At 39.7% G+C, this 25,820-nt stretch overlaps 1 protein-coding gene across 1 annotated transcript; it reads right to left on the bottom strand.

The window, feature by feature from the left end:
* Positions 1-336: 336 nt before the first annotated feature.
* On the bottom strand, positions 337-25,064 carry PGM2 (phosphoglucomutase 2). The gene is made up of 14 exons (XM_074904639.1): positions 24,943-25,064; positions 19,190-19,357; positions 18,244-18,350; positions 17,846-17,930; positions 13,013-13,096; positions 11,415-11,608; positions 10,085-10,274; positions 9,302-9,399; positions 6,229-6,409; positions 6,023-6,116; positions 5,028-5,157; positions 2,261-2,450; positions 1,488-1,621; positions 337-725 (listed from the first exon to the last, which is right to left on the bottom strand). The coding sequence occupies exons 1-14, from the start codon at positions 25,012-25,014 to the stop codon at positions 623-625; spliced, it is 1,830 nt and encodes a 609-aa protein (XP_074760740.1). The 5' UTR covers positions 25,015-25,064; the 3' UTR covers positions 337-622.
* Between the last annotated feature and the right edge of the window lie 756 nt (positions 25,065-25,820).

Below are 25,820 nucleotides of genomic sequence, written 5' to 3'. Positions count from 1 at the left end.
TGCAGATATATTATCTTAGTATGTTCATGGTATTAAAAGGCAGTTCAGTACACTTTGTATTTCTAACCTGGAATATGATGTATAGTCCCACAGCAAACAGCTGTACAGCAAAATCACTGTGACTTCCCTGTTTATTTGGGCTAAAATCCCCAAGATAGATCACTATTTCTGAAACATCTGCCCCAAGTTTGTCAAATTCTCATGACAGGCTTTCAGTACTTGTTAACAGAAGAACTTGCTTTGCAAATCTAAACCTAGACAAAGTTGCATAGTATTACCAGGTTACATGCACACAAAAGAAATAAAAGCCCCACAAAACAGGCTGCATTTCAGAAATCAAGATATTACTTATGATATTTAATTAAAACAACTTCTGATTTAAACACATCTTCAGTCAACTTTTAGTTCATAAACTTTTAGTTCAACTGATTGGAGGTTTTTTGGTCCTTTAAGGGTAAAGGTATTTTTCTTCAGAAACAAGATCCAAGAGTACTCAGAACAACTCTTAATAAATGCAGAATCTTTTCAGTCTGAGTTCTCAGATGTTTGGTCCTAAAAATCCTTACTTAAATGATGCACTTCTAATGCTGCAAAAACCAATTAAGGTAGTAGTTTTACTATTTTACTCAGTCTTTCGTTGAAGATTATTTTTTTCTGGTTGAAAGAAGTGTTTTTCAAGAGCGTTGACCAATTCATCTAGTTCCTTCTTCAGTTGCTCAATGTCACTGAGAAACAAAATCCACAAAAATACAGAAAACTGTCACAGTGGAGAAGCTAAAAAGCACATTTTCAATCTGAGAAATTTTTAATCCTGTTGCATTGTTTTGGACATTTTCTATTACTTCTAGAAGTATATACCCTTTATTTCTCATGGTAATACACTGATGTTCGCTTCCAACTGATGTGCATTAAGGCACTTAAGACTATGGAGAAACACAAACCCACAATATAATCTAAAATAGAACATAGTTTGAGTTCGGCAGATCTTCTATTACTAAATGTATGTGATTAGAAATGTAATTTTTATACTTGTAATATTATTTTCAGATTAATTTTCATCTGTGAGAAAGCATTATTTTCATTACATAAGTTAATAATTGCTTATCTTTAAGACTATATGATTTCCAAGGTTATCAGTCCTTATGTAATTACTAAACATAAAAGGGTTTAAAATATATTAGAACACTTTATATAGTTATATAAGTTTAAAGCAACTATGTATGTGAAAAGAGTGAATATACTGACTTCCATTTAAGGCAGAAAGTTTTTCTTGATACTGTTTTTACTGAATCTGAAACCAAGTTGAAGGAATTTCGGCGACAAGAATATATCAATGAATTTTGCAGAACTGAAGCTTTATGCAACTATACTCTCTAAAATAATTACTGCAGTAATGTTATTTGGTCATGGAGAGCCCCTTTCCCACCAAAACAATACCAAAAAGCCACACAGCCCCTATTACACAGTTTTTACTGCTGTGACAATACCTGTTTCCAGGAGGCGCACAAAGTTCAGTATAGTATTTGATCTTTGGTTCCGTCCCACTGGTTCTCATTGTGGCCACTCCTCCATTAGCAAAAGTGAATGTTATCATTTGGCTACTTTTACTAGTGGGAAGTATCTAGAAATAGAATAATTTTTTAGAAGCTTGAAAGTGACTCTATATAATGAATTCAAGACAAAACCCATGACTTGATGTCATATAACTACAGGATCAGCTAAAATTAAGTTTTATTCAGTTTTCTTCATCTCTGTGGTCTTGAGACTACAACAGGCAAATTACAGCCTTACCCTCAGCATTGAATCTGGTAGCAGTACATTACTGCTAGGTAGCTTGTTTCAAGCCCAGTCAATATTTTACTGCAAACAGAAATTGCTCTGTGATGGCATTTCCCAGGAAGAAGAGAAACATGGGTTGTGGAAAACTAAAGAACCCAAAGCCACATCTCAGTAGACGGTTTAACTTACAAGAAAATAATGAAAGATTGCTGTAGCAAGACAGCAAGATATTCCTACCTCCCTTTACAGACTGTCATCCTGGAGAGAAAAAACTGCCACAAAAACAAACAAAAACCTTAACCCACCCCACCTCACCCAACCTTCATTTCCTCCCACCAAGGCAAAACAATCATTCCCAAGCTAACTTATTTTAAGACTCAGGATGTAACACAATGCTTAGAGTGTTTCTCCATAGATTTGTTTATATATGTGTATATACATATTTATATAATTTATATATAATTTAAAAAAATATACTTACAGCCTTTTGATCTGGCTGGCTGCTGTCATACCCAGTAGTTAGATCCCTTATTCCAGAAACTTTAAATCTACCACAAGATTTTGGGTATGTGTTTCTTCCATCAAAATTTCTAAGGTTGTCAAAAAGCTGTTGAATAACTTTAGGATCATGGCAGATGAAATATGAAGCTTTGGTAATATGGAAGCCATATCTGTGACGACATAATATTAATTAACTGAAGAAGCAAAAGTTCTTAAGAGTTGCACACCATACACTTTATACAACCTTCCACAGAGCAACAATCTATGTTCATGGTCACCCAACTGTAGCATCAGTTCACCCCCTTCCAATTTTAAAAAGGGCCTCAACAGCTTAATTGTCCTATTTTACATTATAAGAAACTTCTGTGCAGACATCTTTTCCTTTTAATGATTAAAAATGAGAAAGTTTACTGTTAAAGCAGAAGAAAAAATGATGTCATTATTACCTTGAAGAGATCTAACCACCATAGGGAAAGATCAGACTACATCTAAATATCTTCCTTGACTGGATTCCAGCTGACCTTTTCTGCGTAAAACAAATTCCAGACTGTTTTTTCCAATCACACTTTAGAAACTGCTCTCCCATGAAAGTATTTCTCCTAAACCAAACTGTTCTGAACATCGTCTCTTTACCTTATCTGTTTACTGATTATCTGTATGATGCAGAATCTGCATCAAAGACAAATGACCTATTAACACTGACTTTTCAAAACAGCATGTTACTGAAAAGCATACAAGCCTGGAGTGGTTGTTTAAGTGAGCTTGTACTAAAGATCAACACTTGATGAGTATCCTTGGTGTCAGGGAAAATCTGAAGGAAAATCTTTCATTTGTACTAGGATGTTCATGTCAGAAACCTGAAAGGTTCCTTAAATAGTGTCATGTTTATGCCAAAATGGACATCTTGACAGTCAATAGTTGTTAAATTGGTCTTGAGAATCCAGCAAGGGAATTTACAAAATCTGTCCTAGATTTGAAAGAAGTGATGCTAGGACTGTGTCCTTTTACTGATCTACATTTACTTCTTCAAGAACAGATCCTCCTTCTATACCTCCAATATACAGAGCAGAGTTTCTTCTGCTTCAACAGTGACTCTCAAGACAAATCTGATAAAGAATAAAGTAGTAAGGAGTAGAAAACTGTAACTCTATACTAGCCACCCACAAACAAAACACACACATACACAAGACAATGCCCAAAACCAAAACAAGACACACACAGTTCTAGTTATCAAGCATCAACTTAACAAGGTAGATTTATATCCTTTCCTGTATCTGTAGCTTTTCCATAAAGAGTGACTATGTACAGTGACATTTTACTTTGAGGTGCATCTACAGACTGCTTTTATGCTAAATAAACTCTGACTTTGAGAGTCCTCTTCGGTGGCTACGTACGCAGCCACAATGTGGCACAGCTATGTTCCACTCTGTTCAATACTGTGTTTCTGAGGGCAACCTGAAGCAGGTGCTTACTGAATGAGTATTAAAAATGAACAAAACGTGAGCAAGAGAAGATTAATTCCTTGAATACACACTCCCAGCTATGAGTAGTTAAGGGAATTCTCATGTCAGATACTATATTTGCAGCTCTAGGCATGAATTCCTCTTCCATGCATTTATATTACTGTTTATTTCTGCAATGTACAATAGCTGAAATATTTAACAATTTATTTATGCAGTGTGTTAGCAAGTCTTTGCCACTTGATTCCTTCTTAAACAGCAGATGAAACAAGAATGGCTAGTGCTGCATGCAAATGAGAGACTGAAAAACAAGAAGTACCAAAGCTGGAGTTTTCCATGAGCCTCTTTGCAAGTTCCACCACTCCTTTGTTAGCATCTATACGACATGAAGCGGTGGAGAGTATCTGCCAGCCTGTGCTGCTCCCTCCTTTAAAACAAACAACAAAACTCAACCTGCCCCTCCCCCAACAAAAAACCCCACTTCCTGCACCATGAAATCCAATAGCCATCTTTGATACTAATTCCTGTAGGTCTTTGAAGTCATTAAACAAGAACAAAAGAAAAGTAGAGCCTCATTAAAAGCTCTCAGAGGGATACCCAGCTGTATATAGCCAACAGTTATGGCCAAACAGTCAGAGTATTTCTGCACAATCAGCTCAAATCTCAGTATTCAGGAGCCAAAACCTAACCAATATATACTATCAAAAAAGACAGAATAATCTAGTAAGAAGTCTAACTTTAGAGGCAACTAGAAGTAATTTAATCACAAGTAGCCCTGCAAGTGGGACAGAAGCAAGCTGGCTTCTATGAGTAGCATAAATATGCCAGAGCTACTTAGACCAGTTCTGCTATCAACATTTTTTGTGTGTCTGGCACATTTAAGCAGCGAGAAGCACTAAAACCTCTACAACACACCAGTGATGCTGGCCAAAACCCAGGCCAACCTTCTGTAAAAGGACCGAAGAGCAGAAGTTCCCAAAAGGGGGAAACCTTTCAGAAAAGCAAACAAAAATACATCAAAAATCTCATTAACTAATAGGGAAACAGTAAGGTAATTTTTTTTTTTTTTAAACACCTTAAAATGGCACAGCATTAAGTCATAAATATATTCATGCCTATGAGGCAGGAGTGCTTTCTAGAAGATTAATATTAACACAGAATTGTGTTAATAATACAACAACCCAATTTTTATTCCTTCATATACTTTAGGTTGCTACTGCGTCCCTATTAACCCCAGTATGTGGAATGGAGAAAATCTGAAAACTAAACAATTATAATCAAACTCACTCATCATAGACAGCTTTCAGCTGTTGAGACAGAGTCAGATTCCTGGTTGCCAAGAAGCTAGCCATCTCTGCAGTTATAACAGCAGCGCTGACACCATCTTTGTCCAGAACAGCAGGACAGCACATATACCCTAAACAAAGAAAATTAGATATATTTGATATATTTTAATGAGGAAATAAGATAAAAAGGGGAGGGGGGGGGGGGAAGTTAATCAAACCAACATCTTTTAAAGGAGAAATGCACATTACCATGGTACAGACATTTTACAGCTAAACCAAAACTGGAAAAATTTTATCTTCTAGTCAGTGTTAATTTTGGTAAGCAAGGTATTTAATGGAATTTCAACATAAAGACAGATTTGTATCCTATCAGTGCCAGAAGTTTTCAAGTACTTTTGGAGCTCCCATGAAAGAGAAATGCCACACTGCAGGAATAATGCAAGTATAGCACTTTGTCTCAATTTTGATTACATGGTAGCATACAATAACACTGATAATTATCCATTAAATTAGTCGCATTTTCTCTGGTTTTCAGGTATTGAGACACTCAAGAAATAAATAGCATTATAGCTTTACAATTTCCTTCTCATGAATTCATAGCTTTTATACATGGCCTTCCAGTTTACAAGTATAATTTGGGGGAGTTTTTACTTTATTTTATTCACATTTAAACTTAGCTTAAAACTGTCGGTTAAACACACTCAACTTGAAACACTGAAAAACATGTTTGGTTTTTCTAAATAGCTTGTGCAGAATTTGCAGTCCAAGTCTACATAGTCATGCTACTGAAGATACATATACTAGCTCACATCATCATACTTCATGCTCAGCAGAGATACAAAGGATTAAAACTAGTTATATCAATCATCCAAATGGATGATATTGATTACTCACTGGCAAACATTGTGTTGAGAGCACCTTTACATTGCCATTTTTTGCAATAGTCCTACTTTCACTATTTTACAGTATACTAGAACATAATATTCTGTTTCTTACCTATAGCCTCCTCAAATGCAAAAAGAACAGCTTTTCCCTGGTCCATGAGCTGTTTGGCACGGTTGCCCATCCACTTGAAACCTGTCAGTGTTTCCTGCAGCAGTGAGGAGAAAGAAAAGTATTAAAAATAAAAGCAATGTTTTACAAAGATTGACACTGTCTAGGTAAGCAAATAAAAGAACATGGAATAATCTGTAACAGCTTACCTCAAAGTGAAAACCTTCCTTTAGTGCAATCGCTCTCAGGATTTTGGAAGAAACAGTACTGGATAACATGTAAACATCTTTAATGGCACGAGTATCCCTATTGTGCTTTTTCCAGCACGTGAAAATCCACCAGCCTAAAAGAGCTCCCAGCTCATTTCCAGAAAACACTTTCCATTCACCACTGGACAGGAAAAAAAATAAGTAAATAAGTAATAGGAAGTACATGAATTCAAAGGATAATTCTGGAGAAAACAAACTATCTACCTGTTCTTCCATACATGTTCTTCCACACATACTAGGAAATAAACCCACTGCATCTGAGTTCCAAGTAACAATAACAAGATATCATGTGTTCATTAAGAACAAACAAAAAAATTGCTCCCCCAAAGAATTCTGAAGTGGTTACCTTCCTCCTTCATCATATGTAACAGCTTTTCAGTTTATCCAAAGATGAAACAATGAACAGTGATATTTTCAGCATATTTTAAGTAAAACAAAAATCTCCAGCAGACAAATTATAAAACCAGTGATTAAGATGAGCACAGAGACAAGAAAATACGATTCTCAAGTGATCAGTATTTTTAGTTCACTTGGTGACAAATACCTTTTATTTAATCACAAATACACCAGTTGGTCATTGAGGAAGATTGGAAAAAATCTCAAACAGGTAAAAAAAAAAACACAACACTGACATGTTGCTAGAACAACAAAAATTGAAGGAAAAAGGGGAAGACAGATGTCAAAATTGCCAAAAAATTCCCATTCACAAAAGGGGACAAAGACACTACCAAAGTGACAAAAAACAAGTCCTACAGAAACAGTACCTGTTGTGAAAGAGAAGCAGACTCAGTCTCCTGCATTTATTGATGCCAAGAGGCACAAAGCAATGCACAGCGACAACTTAATGTAAGAGTGCTGAGAAAGTGTGCTCTAGCAGGAGTTTCTGTCAAAGAAGAAGTACAGATACTGTAGAAGGCTATATTAATATTTGATTAGTGTCTGAACAGCTATAGCAGAAGTCTGAGAGGAGGATGCAGGACTGAAAGTTAGAAGACAACTACGGCTGGCTAAACAATTAGCAAAGAGGTAGCAGAATGAGAGCACCAGGCTCTCAGTGGTGATAAATACAATAAAATAACTTGCCTTCTTCAAGTTTCTGATAGCTATAAGTTTTTCAACAAAAAACATGAGTGATTTTGCATTCACGTTTTAATCCATCATAACTAGCACAAACTGAAGCTTTTAATGCTTTTTCTTCAATGCTGAATTGCCATCTGAGGCTGGCACAAGCCAAAACCATTAAAATAAACGTATTCCAGCTAACACTGCCCAAGATACAGAAGAGAGTGCCAATTAGCCCGTTCTTCTTCTAAAGGCGGAGAAGCCTTCTTAATTCATGCTGTGAGGCTAATGAGTTAAAAAAAAGTGCCCCAAAACCCCAAATAAAACACTCCCACCTTTGAAGCTGCTACAAGACCAAAAATATTATCTGGTGAGCAAAATGGATATTTGCACTGTCTCCTTTTACTGTAATTTTGGGAATTTGCGGTTCAAATATTATTTGCATCATCCACAGTCACTGAGGTTATCTAGCAGGTAGCCATCTCATCCCTTAGGTACCAAGGACTGTTGCCATGATTTTATATCCCTCTTCTCACTCTCATGCACAGGGAATTCATTTATACTGTCTCTGCTCCTGGTCCAGCAGCAGATTTTTTTTTCTACTCCTCTCTGAACTGAAAACATTGAAGTTTACTCTTATTAAAGATTCATAGTTCCTAACTGCTCAGATTAGTTTCTGCTTTATCAGGGTAGATAGACACCACTATTTGTAGATATGATAACAAGTTCAGTACTTCAGCTTATTTTCATTCATCATATATAACCACAATCCAGAAATGCAAACAATTGTAGCAGTATGGGATATCAGGGGGCAGGAAATAAGGGGTGGCAATATTGGGTCAGAACTATAGGTTACATGTTGCACACATATGGAACATACATGTCCCTCTGGGAAGGCCTTATAGCAGCATTCCAGTACCTAAAGGAGCCATACAAGAAAACTGAAGAAGGACTTTTTACAAGGGCATGTAGCAACAGGACGAGGGCTAATGGCTGAAACTGAAAAAGGGTAGTTTAGATTAGACAGAAGGAAGAAATTCTTTGCTGTGAGGGTGGTGAGACACTGGCACAGGTTGCCCAGAGAAGCTGTGGCTGCCCCCTCCCTGGCAGTGTTCAAGGCCAGGCTGGACGGGGCTTTGAGCAACCTGGGCTAGTGGAAGGTGTCCCTGCCCATGGCGGGGGGGTGGAACTAGATGGTCTTTAAGGTCCCTTCCATCCCAAACCATTCTAGGATTCTGTGATATGAAAAATTTAAGAGAAGCCCCTTTTTGAGCAAATTTACCTTTTGTGATCTGATTATTTGACAGCATATACATAGATAGTGTACGTATAGCTGGTCCTTAAAGAAGAGAGCACAAATGACTACACTGAGAAGTACCAAACACTGACAAAACTTAAGGTGAACTGCAGGTACGTAACATTATGCACAGAAGTGGGGAACTGAGCAAGAGGCACAGATCATCTAATGATTAGTAGAATGTCTGGTCTAGCAGTATTTGAGAAAGAAGGAACTCATGTTAAAGGGATGTTCCTTATTCCTGAGATTATCAGGGAACTATAAAGGCTCTCCTGAATATTCAAGTTATTATTTAATATAGTATGAAAGAATGTTTATAGTTCTATATGAAATATTTCTAACTGAAAACCTACCTTTGAAAAGGTATAGCACAATCACAATCATTCACATGCTTCTGTGCATACCTCAAGTACAGCAAGTGTCAAGTATTTATTCAACCTTCTGTACAGTGTCTAATATTAACCATTATTTCACTTACTGCCCCCACTGTGCTCTGCTTCATACACTCCTCTCACATTTCTATGTGTTTTCAGTCCAAAAACAACTACTGTGACTATTCTGTCTTCCTTTGCAACACAGGTAGCAAGAACCCCCCAAATGAGCCTAGCCTTTAAGTAAAAAATGTAAACGGTTTGCATTTCTTAATTACCATACCTCTCTTGTTTCTCTGCCACTGCAAGTCGATCAGCATCAGGATCATTTGCTAGAATGATTTTTGCCCCATCTTTTTCAGCCAAAGCAAAAGACAATGTCTGGAAAAGTGATAAGCAAGACGAGATGAGTGTTAATACTCCCAAATAATATTTTCACTTTCTTTATAGGTTTTTAATAATTTTCCCAATTTATTTAATCTTGAAAAAAAACCAAAATCATGATACGTCTCTACAAAAAATAAACTTTAAGCCTGGCACCAGTAGAGCAGTCAGGATATTTAACTTCAACTACATCATTCCACTTCTGCAGCCTGAGTCACACTACTTGGATTCAACAAGATCCTTCAACAACAAAGTGTTGCAGAAATACTTAGAGCAGAAATTCTAACCCCCTGTCAGGACTTTCCTGCCTCCTCCTGGTGTCATATCAGAACAATTTAGTCCTTGTAATTCAGATTGAAATTGTACAAACTTTCTAAAACCAACCATGAAGATTTTTCTATTGTTACTTCCTTTTTTAAAAGGAACTGTATCACTTTGTTCTACATGAAGATACTGCCCATTCTGTTAGACCATAGAACAAAGTAATTCAAAGCTAATCGTTATCTGATTGTTTCAAAAACAGTTACAAATGTCAATGGAAGGATACCAGCTAACTCTTCCCTAAATGTAAGGCTATGAAAACAGACACAAAATAGACCTTCAACCAGTATTTATAGCCATGACTACTGGCAGAAAGGAAACACTGAAAGACATTGCAACTATTAAAAAAGTATCTAATTACCAGAACACCTTTGCCTTCCTCAGGATTTGGATACTTCACTGTGGGAAATTCTGGATCAGGATCCTTCTGTTCCGGAACAGCAAAAGGAGGGCTAAGGTCAAATGCCTTGAAGGCCAACTGCACAAATTTATGACCTACACCATGCACAGAAGTATGAACAAATTTCAGGTTTGTTTCCTTGTTTATATTCCTGAAATAAAACAGATTAAAAATAAACTTGGATATGGAAGAATATTCTGCACAAAATTGACTACAGTTGGAAACAGGTACGAGTCGGTATTCTAGATCTTAAAATTATTAATTAAAGAAGATCAGATTTTAAAGGCAATGGCTTGAAAATTGGCTTAGCCTAATTTTGCAGCAATATGAGTGACTTGATATCTAATGTCCTGGTATGTGCAAATCACTGGAATATGATAGTACACTCTAAAGAGGGAGAGTAGAAAACAAATACAACCGACTAATAAGACGCTTCATCCCCAACTCTGGCATTTAAACCAGCTCCAAAGACTGTGGACACAGTGAACTGAAAGCAGCACACCTCATTTGAGCACATTCATGTTTATGAAGTATATTACTGAAAGTGTAGAACATACATAAAAAGGCATGCAAACTCCTAAGGAGACATTTAACTCCTATTCTGAAAAATCAGCATAATTTCTCACATATCTCCAAATTCCTAGTAATTCTGACTTTGTTTTTAGCAAGAATAAGAACATGGTTTCTAGTGGTTAAAGTTTTGATGTAAACAAGCATATCTAACAGGTTGCTACTAATCTAATTCATAAACCAATTCTACTTGTTAATCACAAAAAGAAACATCCACCTGACTTTTTTGAGTAAAGCTTTTACTGAGCAAGTGGCAGGACTAAGTGCAAGGCACCCAAGGCCACAAGGAGGAGACACATGCAAAACTAGAATGACAGAGCAAGACCTCCTTCTACCACAGCTCGTTTGTTTAACAGCCTGGTTCACCTCTCTTAAAAGGCCATTTTGAGGCTGTTGGACTGTCAGTGTCAGCTCACTCCCAGCTGCACAAGGTAGCCCCAGTCTTGCTGTGTCATTTAGTTGATGTGTCATCATGTGGCTACAGGGAGATGATATAATCAGAAACTAATTGCTGCATTAGACTTCTGGCAGACCAGCTTTATGAACTGGCTTACTATGTTACCACACAGCTGCCAGTGCTACCACAAAAGATGAACAGAAGGCACAAAGAGAACTGGATTGTGGCAGGATCGTGGCTGCCCTGACTTCCATCAATTTAAACATCCCTGCTGACATACTAGATGGAAAATACCATATTCTTAATGGATTTAATACCAGTTACCTGTGAAAGCACTGTTTCTGTATGTCTTTGAAATACTCCTTATTGACTGTGGCATATGGATCATGAAGTAGCAGGCTGCTGTCAATCAGTTTGTCATCCCAAGCCTGAGGCCATGGCTCCTGGTTCTCCTCAATAGCCTGAGAAATTCCTTTGTCATGAGGGGAAATGATCTGAGCACCATTTTCCCAGTAAACCTAAATTAGAGTATTTGGTCATTAACATTGTAGGATAGCTTTGGGTTTTTTCTGTTGGCTAACATGCACTACATTTGGTAGAGTAAGACAGTACATTAGACTTAAGTATACCCGGAATATTCCCCTCTTCATATTCTCAGTGTTTTTTCTTACATCCCATTTTTGTTCTATAAAAAAAGCTGTTTAATTTTACCAGAAGATATCAAAATCCATTACGAAACACAAAACAAGTCCCAGTTCATTTACTGAGAAGTTTCAATTATCAGTCTGTCTGCCAGCCTTGGGATTGATAACTTGCCTGTGCTATTTTATACATTTTCTTGCAGATTTTTCGGTATAATCATTATATATAAAAGAATTCTTAAAAAGGAAAAAAGCATGCAAAAGTGAAACACATTTATGATAAAAAATTAAGGAGAAAGGCACAAAAACTTTGCAGCTGACTACAGCAACAAGCACAAATTCAACTAATTTTCAAGTTGTTCATTACTTGTAGTTGTCCTCTTTTTGTTGACTGTTTACACATCCAGGAAGAGGTGTATTTATGTTTTACTTTCTGAGAGTTGTTTGCACACTACCTTCTACGGATGGTTCACAGATCACAAGTTTAAGGAAAGATACCTAACAGTTTCTGGTCCATGTATATATATAGCCCGAAGAACAGAACTTTAAGAAAAAAGTTGATTTAAAAAGTAATTGATAAAACATCCAAACAAGCTATCAAAATCAATACATGAAATATCAAAAAAAAAAAAAAAAAAAGCAATTTTAAGCAGACATGAAGTTCCAGAGGGAGAGACAGCAAGAAATCATCTCTCCTAATGCCGTGTTTTTCTATTAAGAAAAGAAAAAAAGATCTCCCAACTTCCATTTTTGTGCTTAGGAAACAGTCTGTATATGACTGTTTCAGCTACGGGATGATTGGCAGACAGGCATCTCAGCCATGTTTTTTCAGTGAAAAGAAAATTTCTGTCACAGAAAAAGTCACACTAATAACTGTGTCACTTAGCAAAAGAAAAATATACTTCAAGAAATGAATGGAATTTATTCAAAATATTTTGTACAAACAACTCATTAGGTTTCACATATTTCTAATTCTCTGGGTTTGTAAAAGTAACGAGATCTTTTTAAATCATGAATTAGACAAATGGTTAATGCTTTCAGTTAATATTTTAAAGTATTCCATAGTATGCAATGGTATTACTGATCTTCCCACCTTTTAAAGCTAAGATTATAATTATGTTATTAGTATAACAAGCTACTACCTTTAAACACATACATGTAGAAGAGATCAAACTATCAATTAATATGGTCTATACCATGATAGGAACTATACACAATAGTATTAGTGTCTCTATGTGGAAAAAAATGAAAAAAGCCAGAAAATAGATCATATAGGAATACCTTGTAACCATTATCTTGTTTTGGATTATGCGAAGCTGTAATCATAATTCCAGCACAAAGCTTCAGATGTCTTACTGTGTATGGCTGTAACAAGAGAAAGTTATCTGAAGTGGAATGTGCAAAATATTACATATTATTTATTCTTATGCATGTGCAATACTTCCATACTGCTGAAGGAAAAGAAAGACAGGATGTGATTCCTACAGACTGACTCTCTAAAGCAGAAGCTAAATAGTACTTGCTCCACTAGACCACACCTGGCACAACTTCAGTCCTTGCTTTTTCTTGCTCATTTCAGATACTTCGTAGATCTCTAGAGTAGATTCCTTCTTACAGAAGGAAACTGAATGCAGCATTGCCTACTGTAGAATGGCTTGAGATTCCTGAGGTCTTTAAGGGTGCAAAGTCTGTTGGGGTAATGGCAGAAGTCTGCGTTAGGGTAGAGAATTACAACTGGAGAAGTCTCATCCATACTATCTTTTGAGAGCAGCCTGGGGAGCAACCACTCCATCATGGTTCAGAAGAGAATTGCTTTGGAGAGAGCACTTATAAATTAGTCCAAAAGAGATAGAGTGAATTAAAAATAAAGCAGTTTGTGACCACAGGTCCAGCTGAAGTTTTTTCCTGGCTCTTTGTTTAATAGCAAATGCAATCAACTGCAGTTCTTGTAATGTGGAGAAGTTTTTGGAAGATAACGGCCACCTGGTCCTTGATACCGACATGAGTAACTCTCTGCTAGCTGCCCCTGTGTAAAGAACTTACTGTTCAATGTTCCCCTCTGGCTTGCCACTACATAGAGAGCTATTGTTTAGCAAATTCCTTAACTAGAGATATGGAGTGAAGTTGAAATATTGAGTAGGAGGTCCATAGGCTTGTCCTTCTTGCGTGTGCCTCTTGCGTTGTACCAATGAAATATGAGTTATATTGTGTGGACAGTAGCTTAGAACCAATCACAGCTTGTTTAGCTGTATGCGATCACGCCTTAATAGTATATAAGATGCTCTGTACTTAATAAAATTGGATCAAGCTGGCAAACCATATTGGTGTTATTCTTGACACCCGGGCTTTATCCATCGACAAATTGGCGCCCGAACAGGGACTGGGGCGGCCTTTTTCTTAAAACAGTGACCAAGACGTGGCAGTGAGCGGAGAACTTCGGATAAAAGCGGCGCAGAGAAACACAGAAGCTGGCGCACAGACGCACTTCTGGAGTTAGGAGACAGTTCTGCAGGCTGTCCTCTGCGAAGATAAGCTGCTATGGCACAAGAAGAGGTAGCAGCGATAAGGCTCCTCACAAGTATACTCTCTAAGAGAGGTAGTGATGTGAGTCAGTCCAAGCTAAAGGACTTGGTGCAATGGGCACAGGAACAACAGCTTTGCCTTAGTGCCTCTATGTTATTTAATCTGTCCGAGTGGAGGGCTGTAGGAGATTTAATGTGTAAACTTACTATAAAGGGTGGCAAAGCAGGAAAGAAAGCAAAGGAACTTGGATCGGTGTGGTGGGAAGTGATTACTGCTTTACAAGAGATGAAAGCTGAGCGGAAGGTCGCCGCTGCAGCAATAGAGGCGGTACAATCAGATAACACAGAGGTGAACAAAGCAGCCACCCCACATCATCGAGTGGCGAAATTTTTTGGCCTTGATGTTACTAAGTTGCCAGTTCGTGGTATGTCAGCTCCTGTTGCTACTTCTGCAGCAGAAGTCATAGCTCGTGTGGAAGGGGGGGGTGTGAGCAGTGCAGTTCCGGTTTCAACTGAGAATAAAACGGAAGTCAAAGAGACTGTTTCTAAGATGGAGGACGTTAAGAAAGAGGAGGCGGAGCAAGGTGGATCTAGCTGCCACCCGCGAGCATATCCATCCCTTCCGGTTTCTGGTTCCTCCTCTTACTCATCGTCAGCTAATAACTCTGGCAGTAACACGTCTCCAGCAGCTCCTGCTGCAGACGACCTAGAAAATGACAAACTGTTACATCAACTACTGAAAAAACTGGAGGAGTTGCATTCCAGTGCTGAGATAAAAAAGGACTCTTTAAAATCTACCACTTGGTGGCCCTCTAATGAAGGCCCTGCAATTCCTTCTGCACCACCACTGCCACCACCACCACCACCAGCAGCTACAACAAATACAGCTCTGGCTACACAACAACTTCCATCTTATCACACTACAGTATCTAACCTTGATCCTGTGCAACGACGATGGACTGGAGTAATCCGAGATGCTATTTTAGAAGGAGGTTGGCAGACAGTTGGATCTTTAGCCTGCCCCATTATGGGAAAAAAACTAAAGCAAATTGTGTGAAAAGATTTGCATGGAAGCGTAAAACTAAAAGAAAACGCCGTTAGGCTATCATGATGTGGTTAACATTAATGTGGATTTTAGTAAGTGTGTCAACATTAGTAATATCAGATTTGACAAAAATTGATGTCAGAACAAATATTTGGGTTACATGGGTGAATCAAACTGGCCAAGATTCATTTTGTTTGAGCCTTACTTCTGCTACTGACCCTTTTAGAACATGCTTAATTGGATATCCCTATTTTGACCTTAAGGATTTTGATGGTATGATTCTCAACTTTACTCAGGCTCAGAATGTTTTTCATGATGTCATAGGGAATTGCATGACCCTCTATAACAGTATACAAACATGTCATGATCTGTCTTGGCCTTTATTTCAAGGACAAATAATCAACAGTCTCAACATCAATGCCCTGAATCCAATACAAGAATTAGAATTAAAAGGATCCCTTATGGCTCATGAAAGTAAAAACACAGGAGGAATGCCATGGGGATGTTTTTACTTTGCAACATTTGATACTCATTTACACTCCTTAAACATTAGTCTGGACAGCCTTCAGCCAGGCTTGACATATAGTCGTTTACCCTATGCTACTGATGTTTCTTCTCCCTGGCCTGGTCTACGTCTCTTCAGTAATTATTGTGGAAGCATGGAGGCTTCTGTATTTTTAGGTTCACGATTACCAGAAAAAGGAATATGGAATAATGGTAGTGCTAAAATGTTGCCCAAAGGGTATTTTTTGATCTGTGGAGATCGAGCCTGGGGAGGCATCCCAGGATATGCCTTTGGAGGACCTTGTTACATAGGGAAACTTACATTGTTTGCACCCAGTCAGCATGATCTCACACAAGGTAGAAGGAAAGCACGATCTCTAGGAATCCTGACTGAAAACTGCAAGGACAATGTGGAGCTAATGAGTAGAACTCAGTTATTTTTTGCTTCTTTGTTAGCGCCAGGTATTGCTTCTGCAAATGCTTTAGTTAACTTAGAAAAATTGGCTTGTTGGAGCGTAAAGCAATTTAATTTAACTTCAGAGATCATTTCAGCTTTACTAACCGATGTAGATAGTGTCAGGCATGCCGTGCTACAAAATAGAGCAGCAACTGATTTCTTACTATTGGCACAAGGACATGGTTGTGAAGATTTTGATGGAATGTGTTGTATGAATCTGTCTGATAATTCCAAATCCATTCACAAAGCACTTAACCTGATGAAACAGAATATACAGCACATCCAGCAACATCGCTCCAGATTTGATAGTTGGCTTCAGACTCTTTTCAGAAAATGGAATCTTCCCCTTTGGTTAGGTAGCTTGTTGCAGGAATTGATTTGATTTTGCTTTTATATTATGATTGCAATGTTTATAATAGGTATTAGCATTTCGTGTATCAAGCGATTCATCACTAAGGTGACAAGCCAAGTCCTGATTGTTCAAAAAGAAAAAGGGGGAGTTGTGGAGAAGTTTTTGGAAGATAACGGCCACCTGGTCCTTGATACCGACATGAGTAACTCTCTGCTAGCTGCCCCTGTGTAAAGAACTTACTGTTCAATGTTCCCCTCTGGCTTGCCACTGCATAGAGAGCTATTGTTGAGCAAATTCCTTAACTAGAGATATGGAGTGAAGTTGAAATATTGAGTAGGAGGTCCATAGGCTTGTCCTTCTTGCGTGTGCCTCTTGCGTTGTACCAATGAAATATGAGTTATATTGTGTGGACAGTAGCTTAGAACCAATCACAGCTTGTTTAGCTGTATGCGATCACGCCTTAATAGTATATAAGATGCTCTGTACTTAATAAAATTGGATCAAGCTGGCAAACCATATTGGTGTTATTCTTGATACCCGGGCTTTATCCGTCGACATTGTAACACTGCTTTACGCTGTGCTATGAAGAGTTCGACCCTAAATCTACCAAAATTTGTATCAGTACAAGAATGCTACATACAAAGTCTTCATCCCACTATGTTCTATTTGCGGTACTCGCTGGAGCAACTGGTATAGGGAGAAACTGATGCTTTTGGTGCAAATGTAGGAGTTTTCTTTATTGCTCTAGAGGACTGACACCTTGTGATCCGGTGGTGAAAATGCGGCCACATTTAACCACCCTCTCTGAGTAACATTGCTGCATTCCAACAACCTGCTATTTAAAAAGGCTGCTTTGGATTCAATACCCCAAAAAGAAAAAAGAATTTTAAAAACTGACAAAACCAACAACCAAAAATCACAAAACTAAATATTTGTGTATGTTTCAGACTTCAGACTCCAACAGCAATCTAGAAAATGAGATGTCTTCTACAAGAAATCTACCCGAAAGCAGGAATGAATAGAAATACATCCCACTGTCACTGACATTCCACTAAGCTTCTTCCTTCTCTTGCTGTGGATGTTGTGAACTAAATATGACTAAATAAGCATAAGACTCACTGCAGGTAGAGCTTAAAAATTTAGAAGTGATTTGTCTAGTTTTTCTTAATGTAAGTAATGGAAGGTATCTGACAGAATTTGTGAGTATATGAAAAGATAGAATAGGGAAACCTACCACAAAAGGAGTTGGTGTTATATCAGAGAACAGATAAACCGGAACTCCCTGACTGATGAAGGTAGTAGCAGCAAGTCTTGCAAACCTAAACAGGAAGAAAAGATGCCTAGGAAATATATTCATTTTCACAACAGCTACTTTCCTAAAATTCACAGCTTCTCCCCCGCCCCGCTCCAATTTAAAGAGGAAACAAACAAAAACCCACATAAAAAAATCCCATATTATTATACAGACCCAATTTAAATGTGTTCTCCCACTATTCCCAATAGACAAAGCACAACTCTGAGAACTGCTTTGGAATTAATAGAATATAAAAATACTATAAACTGTTGGAGCAGATATAAAACTGTAATGGATCATACAATACATCTACAAGATACTTAAAACTAAGGAAGTACCTTTTGCTACTACCTCCACTGGAAAGATGGGCACGAACATCAAAACCAATCACAACTCCTCTCTTTTTCAGGTCACTGAAATTCTTCTCAAGGTATCTGCAAAATCCCTGAAGACAAAAACAAATCTACCTCATTATCCCAATCTAAATATTTAATTTATCATTACATTGACTACTAAGATGTTGTCATCTTAGAAAGGTGAGTGCACATAACATCCCACTGAACTGGACTGGAATTCAGTTTGTCTAGGACCAACAAACACCAAGAAATATCAGAAACCTTCAAATCAATATAGTGAAGCTGGACAGCATTTAAGTACTTTTCCAAACATCAGAACCAACTCCAAAAAGAACCACTTAACTTGATTGAGTCTGAACTGCAGATTTTGAGAAATTATTTAGCTGTGTTAGGTCTCAGATGAGGAAGAGAACTGGCCAGTATTTCAGTTTTTTAATTGAATGTCACTCTTAATAATGACACCTGTTTAGGACATGATACACCACCAGGCTGCAGTAATCTAAGGTTTTGGAGGTTTAAGCTCTCCCCTAATCTACTTTAGGACCTATATGCCTATATATAGGTTCACTGCATTTATGTAAATTTATGTCCAACATACACAAAGCTTAGCCAAATGCTGGCTACCTTTTGGGTTTTTTGTAGTTGCTACATCAGTACTAACTGACTCACTTGAGCTTAACTGTAGCTGTGTATAAAAATTCAGTTGTAAATCAAATATGGAAAATAACTTATTTTAATGGTTTAGTAGCTTCTCTCTGCTTTTTTTCAGAGATCAGCACTCAGCTAATAATTATCATTTAAATTACTTCTGAAAACTGGAGAAATAGTAAAAAACAGGTACTTCCATAGGATACCTGTTTGTCATAAATGATGCTCTTCTGCTCATATATACAACCAATTAAGTGAGATAAAGTGCTAAACACAGTACCTGGGTTGTCTGGATAATAGTCAAGTCATTCATGTGGGAAATCCCTGCTCCCATGGCAGCTCTGAGCCCTGCTGTGCCAAACTCCATCCGTGAGCCAAAGTATTTCTGCAGTTCTTTGACACTTCCTTCAGCAACCAGTTGCTTCACTATTGCAGAAGTTTTTGGATTCTGTAGACACAAAATTCAGGTATTCGAGAAAAGGGCTTGCTTGTTTGTTTGTTTTTGTACTGGGTTTGTGTGGTGGGGTCTTTGGTATCGGGGGAGGGGCAACAGCAGTGGTCCCCTGTGAGAAGCATCTCGAAGCTCCCCGGCTCCACGTGGGACCTGCCTCTGGCCAAGACCCAGCCAGTTAGTGATAGTGGCTGTGCCTCTGTGATAACAACATATTTAAGAAGGGGAACCTGGGAGGGTGTAGGAGGGATTTTGAGGAGGCATTACTAGAACACCTATGTGAACACCAAAGTCAGTGGAAGGAAGGAGAAGGGAGGCCGGGAGGTGTGCCAGAGCATGGAGCCCTCCTGTATCCCATGGTGAGACAGCAGGACCATCCCCCTGCCACCCATGGAGGTCACAGGAGGAGCAGAGATTCGCCTGCAGCCTGTGGAGGACCCCCAGGACTCTGTAGGAAGAAGCAGCCCCCGCAGTTGTAGTTTGGCACTGGGAGGTCTGAAACAAGTGGAGGTGACCCACGCCAGAAGAAGAATGCATCCCGTGGGGAGGAGTCACGGCAGAGAGAGTTTGTGGAGGACTGTCTCCCATGAGAAGGACGCCACGTGGAGCAGGGTGGAGAATGCAGAAGAGTGCTTCTTCCCCTAGGAGGAAGAAGCCGTTAACTGACCGCATCTCCCATCCTCTGCCCCTGCCCTGCTGGGGAGGGACGTAGAGATACCGGAAACAAAACAGCCCGGGAAGAAGGGAGGGGTGGGTGGAAGTGGTTTTAATATGGCAACGCTTCTCACTGTTCCATTCTGTGTGGTTTTCGTTAGTGTTGAATTAAAGTGATCTCTTTTTTTTTTCTTACCCTATCTTGGGTTTTGCCTGTGACCTTTAACGGGTGAGGGACCCCTCCCTGTCCTTATCATTCCTGAGCTTTTTTTGTTTCATTTTCCTTCCCGGCGCTGGTGGGGAAGGGGTAAGTGAACAGCTGCATGGTGCTCAGCTGCCCTCTGGGCCTAAACCACAATAGTTTTTAATACCCTTACGCTTCTTAACAGAACTGACTTTCTTTCTCACTCTGTCCTGGGTTATTTCAGTATCTAAACATCGCATGCCACTTCAGGAACACCAGAACTCCTGCTATACCTTCCTACTTTTAAGTCAGGACAATCTCAAGTATTACTTATTTTAGATTTATCTCCTTAAATGAACATTATACAGTATATATCACATTTTGAGAAGTGAAAAGATTTCCAAGATGTCTATTTCAATATTGCCTGGTTTTAAAAACAAAACAAAACCAACCAAACAAAAAAGCATCTTTACAGTTCAGAGAATTTTTATCATCACAACATAAGAACTACTCTAAACACACAAGAAAGTAAGTTAAGATGATGATTATGAAATATTTGTTACTTCCATAGCACTGTATCTAGAGTTTAAAAAAAAAAAAAAATCATAACCTTGTCCCAAGACTGGTTAACACCAAGGCAGCAGCAAAACTAAGCAGACTGGTCAGAAGATAAAAATGTCAATTTGCAATATACTTGCAGGCAATCCTTGTAAAAATAAGCACAACCATCAGGATGAAAGCTTAGCAACCAGCTGAGTTCTTGAATAAAATGACTGTGCAAAGTGGCGATGGAAAGGCTGCATCAGACTGCCTGAGAACAGTGAGGAGTTTACAAGTTTCCCTGCTTTTATTTAAATATATTGCTTGTATCGACTCTTCATTATTATCAACTCTCTTTGTTTCCAAACTTCAGAATTAGTGAAGTCCTGTATGCCCCAACATCTCAGTCTTAACAACAGAGGATTTGTGAAGTTTAGTAATTGATTTCTTAAAAACTAATGAGCCAGCAGGACAGATGGCACACTCCAGCCACTAGGCAACAGGGTCAAGCGGAGAGGCGGCATACTCCACAGGTTACTCACCGCATGATTACACACACTTTACACTGGAGTACAAAGATTATAATTTCCAAATGGACACAGGCTTTGAATTCTAGTCAACCAATTGACCTCATAAAAGTCATGAACTTTACTATTTCTTGGATAACCTACATATGCTTACAGCAAGGAAAGGCGTATCATGCTAGGCAAAAAAATGTATTTCCTGCAGCTCCAGAAAACGCTGCAGAACATGTGTAGCAGTAGGTGTGTGAGCAAGCTTGCATACAAAGGTGTAAGCATTCTGCACACCAAACTTGAGACCAGGGTCTGGATGCCCTAATCAGTGACCTGTGCACCTGCTGCTGCAGGAAAAACACCATAGTTTAAATAAATACACATAAAGCTAAAGAGCCTTTGGTACTAATGATCAAACTATATAATGCAGAATAAATTAAATAAGGAAAAAAAAAAAAAGCCAACCAGGTTTCCTGGGTGCAATAAGCAATTAGGTACCCCAGAATTACTGATTTCCAGTTTAAGAATGACTGATTTACCCATCCAAGAATGTTGTAACTGACATTTCCTTGTAGGAGGCTCAAAGTAATTCTGTATTATTGTAATTATACTCTCTAATTGTAAGAATAAATATAATTCTATGTCATTATCAAATAATATAGGTCAGCATAATTGCTCTGAGTTTAGGCTATTTAAAAGCTGACCTGAACTTTTTGCTGCAGTATCAGGCCTATGTCTTGTAGGTAAAACCTGAACGACACCTTTTGCTTCAGGCTTTGTACACTGCCTAGTCACCTTTTGCTCCCCTGCATGAGCTTTGTGCACAGGAGTTGTCTCTTACCATTGAAACGGGCATCTCTTTAGGTAGATGCCATACACATTTGTGTAGATGTTGGACAGACTAGAAGTGGTAATACCAATACAGAAGGGCAGCTGGACACTAGGATCATCCTGTAGCTCTCACAACCGAGGAGATTTTTGGTTTTTATTGTTCGAGGAACTTCCCAGGTTTGGCATCTACAGGGATCCTCCAGTGTTTCAGGTTTGGTTAAATGATCATACTTATTCAGGTGACTGCCTGAGTCTCACAGTTTCAGTCCACATCATTTGTTAGAGAAAACTTGATTCCATGAATTTAGCTGTTCGGTTGCTTTCCTCTTCTCCCTGCCCCGCCAAAGTAATGGTAAAATCCAGGCCCAAGTCTGTTTAATATAGCAGAAGGATTTTTCCAGAATTACTGTTATAATTGTTTATGGCTGTATTCTCCTAAGAATCTGCACTGTTCCCATTTTGTTTCAATTTTAGGAATGTTACGATGCCATTGTACACAGCTAAGGAAAAAAACCTAAACTTTTTTTAAGCAGAAGAAAAAGTCAAAACCAAATCTTCACAGTACCTCTACTAAAGAAAGGACCCAGTTGTATCTGAAGGATAAAGTGCTGTTTTTTTCTTCCTTCTTCATTGTCTCAGGTTACTTTTCCCACTCTCAGATAAAACTGGATCTGAGTATGAGAATACTGATTTCTGTGAATACAGTGGCAGGTGATTTAATATGGAGTGTAATTTGCTTAAACATCACCTGGTAGCCCTTGAGTTACTTTAATCTATGCTACAGGAAGGCCCTGAAGAGGTTTCATCAGTGCAGGAGTCTCCACAAGGTTTTAGAGTAGAGGGTCAGCTACTGACAATACAGGTTTTATTTCTAACAAAACCAGAAGCTACCTTCTATCCATAATTTTATGACTGATAATAGAAAGAATGAAAAATATGATTCTGTTGTAATGAATGCAATGACAAAAACAGCCTGGTAACAAGCTCAGTAATTGTCATCTAGATAGAAACTTCCTGTTAAGTCAGCAGGACTGTCTTCAGCCATAACGGCTTGCTCTTGCAACTATTATTTGTCAGAAATGAGCAGCTTATCATCATTAAATATTAACATATCGCTAAACGTCAAAAGGAACTTTTTTTTTTTTTTAGTATCCCAGTAAATGGACAAGGGTTATATCGGATTCTTCTGTTACTCAATACAAACATGTAAAAGCTCCCTCAGAAATGGAAATACCTCATTGTTTTTGAGCAATCGGCAATGGGTATTGCACACCAGTCAATTATTACTGAGTCAAAGATGCAATTGTTAGCAAAGAGCTAACCTTTCAAAAGTAAAGCTACTATAAGGGATGTCACATTGGATTTCCAGAGGGTTTCACAAAATAATTGGAATAACCAGTTGAAAATTAAATGATTACACAGAAGATAGGAATATAACTAATGTTAGTCAAGGAAGATACGGAAATTACAGGACCTTTCAAACCAGACTGTTTTCTCAAAATCAATAAACTGTAAAAAAAAAAAAAAAAAAGAGAGACAAAAGCTTATTGTCATTTGATATGACACACTAGCATTTCTGAAAGAAGGGCTGGTTTGGCACTGCATTATCACTAATAAAAACAGATCTAGCTAACTGATCACTCAATCAGTTGAATGATCTTTAATGAAGAATTACAACAAACTTGAGGTACTTTTAACGATGTCCTTCAGAAGCTGGAAAGACTCTAAAAAATGAATTATTGTGTTTTCACTGATGATCTTGAAATAAGCAGAAGACCAAACAAATACACAGGTTGCACAAAACCCAGAGAGCACTGCTGAGCCCAGGGCAGTCATTAAAGTGACCAAAAGGGGGCAATGGCCATGGCCAGGGTGTTCCAATACAGCCAAAAGAACAAATTTCATGTATAGGGACAAAAAATATGCAAACCACATGTGCTGAACGCAGGCCTGCATCTCAGCGGGAACTACAGCAGCAAGCAAGTACAGAAGCATTTCCAGAACACCACTGTGGCAAGATATTTCTTAATGCGTGTGGAATATAGAAATGTACAGAAGATTTTAGTTCTGCATATAGTGCTGCCAAGACCAAAACTGAAGACAGAAAGATAAGTCTTAAGATGTTTAAGTGCCTTAACAGGAGATAACAGGAAATAACACATGCTAATGTGTTCCTAAGTAGTATCAGAAAAAGGAAGAAAACCCATGAAACCAGATGATATTGAATATTCAGAGTTATTTTATTGACAGCGAGCATCACTAAGCACTGGGTGACACTACCAGAAAAAAAAAAAAAAAAGAGGAGAGATGCCGCATTTCCCAGTAGTTTTGAAGCAAGCCCACGTCTTTTGTAAACAAAATTTAGTACCTGGAGGGTTTTAACATTGAGAGACCGACAAAACAGCAATGTAATCTTGCCTTTAATAATTTAAGTCCATCAACTGCCCCTACAACAGAAGCGGTTGGGAACAAGACAGACCCTTTTAAAAATGAAAGTCAATACAGCTGAGAGAAACAGTGAGGACACTCAGAGGCCAAGCAGCCGGTTTCTAAACGGAAGCGGGGGCTGCTACGCCTGCCGCCAGCACCGGAAAGCGCCGGGAACCGCGGGCCCCCCCGCGCCGCGGAGCGGGAGGGCAGGGCGGGGCAGGGCGAGCAGCGCAGCGCAGCGCACCCCTCTGCCGGGGGGGCTGCGGGAGCCGGGCGGGAAGCGCCGACAAGTGCCTTCACCGCCCCAAGCACGGACCCAATTCAAAAGCCGAGGCTCGCCCCACGCCTGTCGACGCCTCACCAGCCTGCGCCCGCCGCGCCCCGCGTGGCCGGGAGGCGCCTCCCGCGCCGGCCCCCGCCGCCCTCACCTTGTCCCAGAGCAACCACTGCTCGGCCGCGCGGCGCAGCGCGGCATCCCCGGCGGAGCTCCGCGCTGCCATGCCGCCGCCCCGCTCCTTCCCTCTGCCGGAGTGCACCCCGCTCCGCTCCGCTCCGCCCGCCGGGGCCGCGCCGGGCCGCCCCACCCCCGCCCCGCCCGCCGCCCGGGCCCGGGCCGGGATCCGAGCCAGGGCCGCCCCACCTCCGGGCGCGGGTCAGCGCCAGGGCCGCCCAGCTCCGCCCCTGCCGGTCGGGGAGCCGGGGTGGCGGTCCTCTCCCGGAGGGGGTTCCGATCACCGTATCTGCATTGCACTGCGGCTGAGTGCCAGCCGTGCCCGCGCCCTGCGCCAGGGACGCGGCGAGGGGCTGTCCCGGCGGCCCCCCGCGGCCAGGGCGAGCACCCGGCGGGCGGCGGGGCTCCGCGCCCCGGGGCCGTGCTGCGGGGCTCCGCGCCCCGGGGCCGTGCTGCGGGGAGGCGGCGGCGGAGCGCAGTCCCCAGCAGCAGCGCCAGAAATGCGGTAGCAGCATAGCAGAGCTCGTTGGCGCTCACCAAACCGCTACCTCCTCAGCATGGCTGACGGGAGAAAACTAACGCTGTTTTAAAAGCGTAGCTTTTCATGGCCGCTGGGCTAAGTCTACTTAGATTTCTTTTCAAAGAAAGTATAATTGAGGGATGATCTCAGAAGAGCCCTAATTTGGGATAAAGATTATAAGCAAAATACAGACATAGAGTCATCTACTTAAATGCATTAGCTGTGTAGGTGGTATCTTTATTTACTCTCTGTAAAGTGAGAGTATGGAAAGGACAAAACCAAGGACCCAAGAAAAGTGTTGAGTCATGTCTGGTTTTTGACATCCTAACAACAGT

This window comes from Athene noctua, chromosome 4 (genome assembly GCF_965140245.1).
Source record: "Athene noctua chromosome 4, bAthNoc1.hap1.1, whole genome shotgun sequence".
NCBI lineage: Eukaryota > Metazoa > Chordata > Aves > Strigiformes > Strigidae > Athene > Athene noctua.
The sequence above is the reverse complement of the archived record's forward strand: the minus strand, read 5'-3'. Positions and strand labels throughout refer to the sequence as shown.

Bases quoted from the DNA above. Each gene is read 5' to 3' on its own strand.
- PGM2 (XM_074904639.1), bottom strand. From the start codon at position 25,014: ATGGCAGCGCGGAGCTCCGCCGGGGATGCCGCGCTGCGCCGCGCGGCC. The intron at 13,097-17,845 runs GTAGGTTTCCCT...CTCTTGTTACAG, and splicing joins TAACACCAACTCCTTTTGTG to CCATACACAGTAAGACATCT. The intron at 11,609-13,012 runs GTATTCCTATAT...ACTCTAATTTAG, and splicing joins AACAAGATAATGGTTACAAG to GTTTACTGGGAAAATGGTGC.